At 43.8% G+C, this 1,638-nt stretch overlaps 1 protein-coding gene across 1 annotated transcript; it reads left to right on the top strand.

Annotated features, from left to right (window-relative positions):
* Positions 1-60: 60 nt before the first annotated feature.
* On the top strand, positions 61-1,620 carry LOC121964345 (vacuolar protein sorting-associated protein 13C-like; the record flags this gene model as incomplete). The annotated part of the gene is made up of 4 exons (XM_042514557.1): positions 61-177; positions 393-523; positions 710-791; positions 1,507-1,620. Coding segments are annotated over exons 1-4 (396 nt in total), but the record flags the coding sequence as incomplete, so codon positions are not given.
* Between the last annotated feature and the right edge of the window lie 18 nt (positions 1,621-1,638).

Genomic DNA, 1,638 nt, shown 5'->3' with positions numbered 1-1,638 from the left:
AGGAGGCAGGTTGATGGTTCGACTCCCTGATTACATCAGAGCCGTCCCCTGTCTGTCTTTCAGTCTCAGTTGTTGGACAGGGACCTGCGGACGCTGCAGACTGAACTGATGGAGGCGTCTCTGAGCGACACGTCCGGACTCAGCTTTTTCGAACATTTCCACATCTCACCCATCAAGGTGAGGACACGTCCCTCCAGCCTGTCTCTGTTTCTATCAGCTCAACTTAGTTTATCTGTTTTTAGTTGTTATATTTCAGTTTGTCTGTTTTTACTTTCCAGTCTGTCTTTTATTATATTTTATATGTCAGTCTGTCTTTTTTTATATTTTATATGTCAGTCTGTCTTTTTTCATATATTTTATATCGTTGTCTGTTTTCATATTTCATATTTCAGCTCCATCTCAGTCTGTCTCTGGGCTCCGGCGGCGAGGACTCGGCTCAGGAAGTGGCAGCCATTCAGTCTCTTAACCTGCTGCTGAAAAGTATCGGAGCCACGCTGACCGACGTTGATGACCTGATCTTCAAGTGAGACTCTTCTTGTTTTTTGGGTTATTTTCGAGAAGAGATGCATTCTGGGTGGAGAAGCTGCCATGTCATCAGTTGAATGAAACGTGTGCTCAGTGTGAACTCTGCAGCCACAGGAGGACGACTCATCCGTCCTCCGCCCGCTGTGATGGCTCCTGAACGTCTTGTGTTTGATGTTTCTGTCAGGCTGGCCTTCTTCGAGGTCAAGTACCAGTTTTACCGCAGAGAGAAGCTGATGTGGGCCGTAGTCCGACACTACACCGAGCAGGTAACACCCAAAAACCGGAGGCATCCATCTGAAAAAGTTACGCTCTGTGATATGAGAGGCTCCAAGTTAACTGAGAAGATGTTTTTACCGGTTAGAAATCTTTGACCCATAGGAGTCATGCAGAGAGTTTCTCACTAACAAGAGAGTCTGTCAGTGAGGAGTCAATATCAGACAGAAATAAGATGAAGTCACTGCAGGGAGATGACATCACCCCCCAAACAGCTCAAACTTTATTGGACTTTGCTCGCTACACAATGTAAAGGAGCATTTTTAATAAATCCTGTCTGGTCAACTCTAAAAAAAAAAAGCAGCGAGACAGCAAGAACCTGGTTAATATCTTATATTGTGATGAGAGGAGACTGGATTTTAATTAAACAATTTTAAGAACTGAGCATAGACGCATATTCTTTAACTGGATGGTTAAAAATGTCCTATAGAGGCTTAATTAACTCATTCATCAGAGTTTAAACATATTCTGTGGAGAAAACATCAGGTCCTGAGGCCGTACTGCACCGTCAGACTCGTCTCTTAAGTCAAGTCCTGTCTGTGTCCTCGGAAAATGTTTATACCATCTGACATCAGTCTGAACGTCCTCTGATCAATATAAACCCTGATTATCTGATCAATATAAAGGCTGATTATGTGATTAATACAAAAATTGACAAAATGATGGGCAGAGGCAGCAGTCATCCTGTGTTCTTGTTTCTGGTTGCAGTTCTTGAAGCAGATGTACGTTCTGGTTCTGGGCCTGGACGTCCTGGGAAACCCGTTCGGACTGATCCGAGGTCTGTCTGAGGGAGTGGAGGCCTTCTTCTATGAACCTTTCCAGGTAACACATTAAAAAAAA

This window comes from Plectropomus leopardus, unplaced genomic scaffold, assembly GCF_008729295.1.
Source record: "Plectropomus leopardus isolate mb unplaced genomic scaffold, YSFRI_Pleo_2.0 unplaced_scaffold15313, whole genome shotgun sequence".
In the NCBI taxonomy this organism is placed as follows: Eukaryota; Metazoa; Chordata; class Actinopteri; order Perciformes; family Serranidae; genus Plectropomus; species Plectropomus leopardus.
Note: the sequence above shows the minus strand (reverse complement) of the source record. Positions and strands in the feature narration are given on the sequence as shown.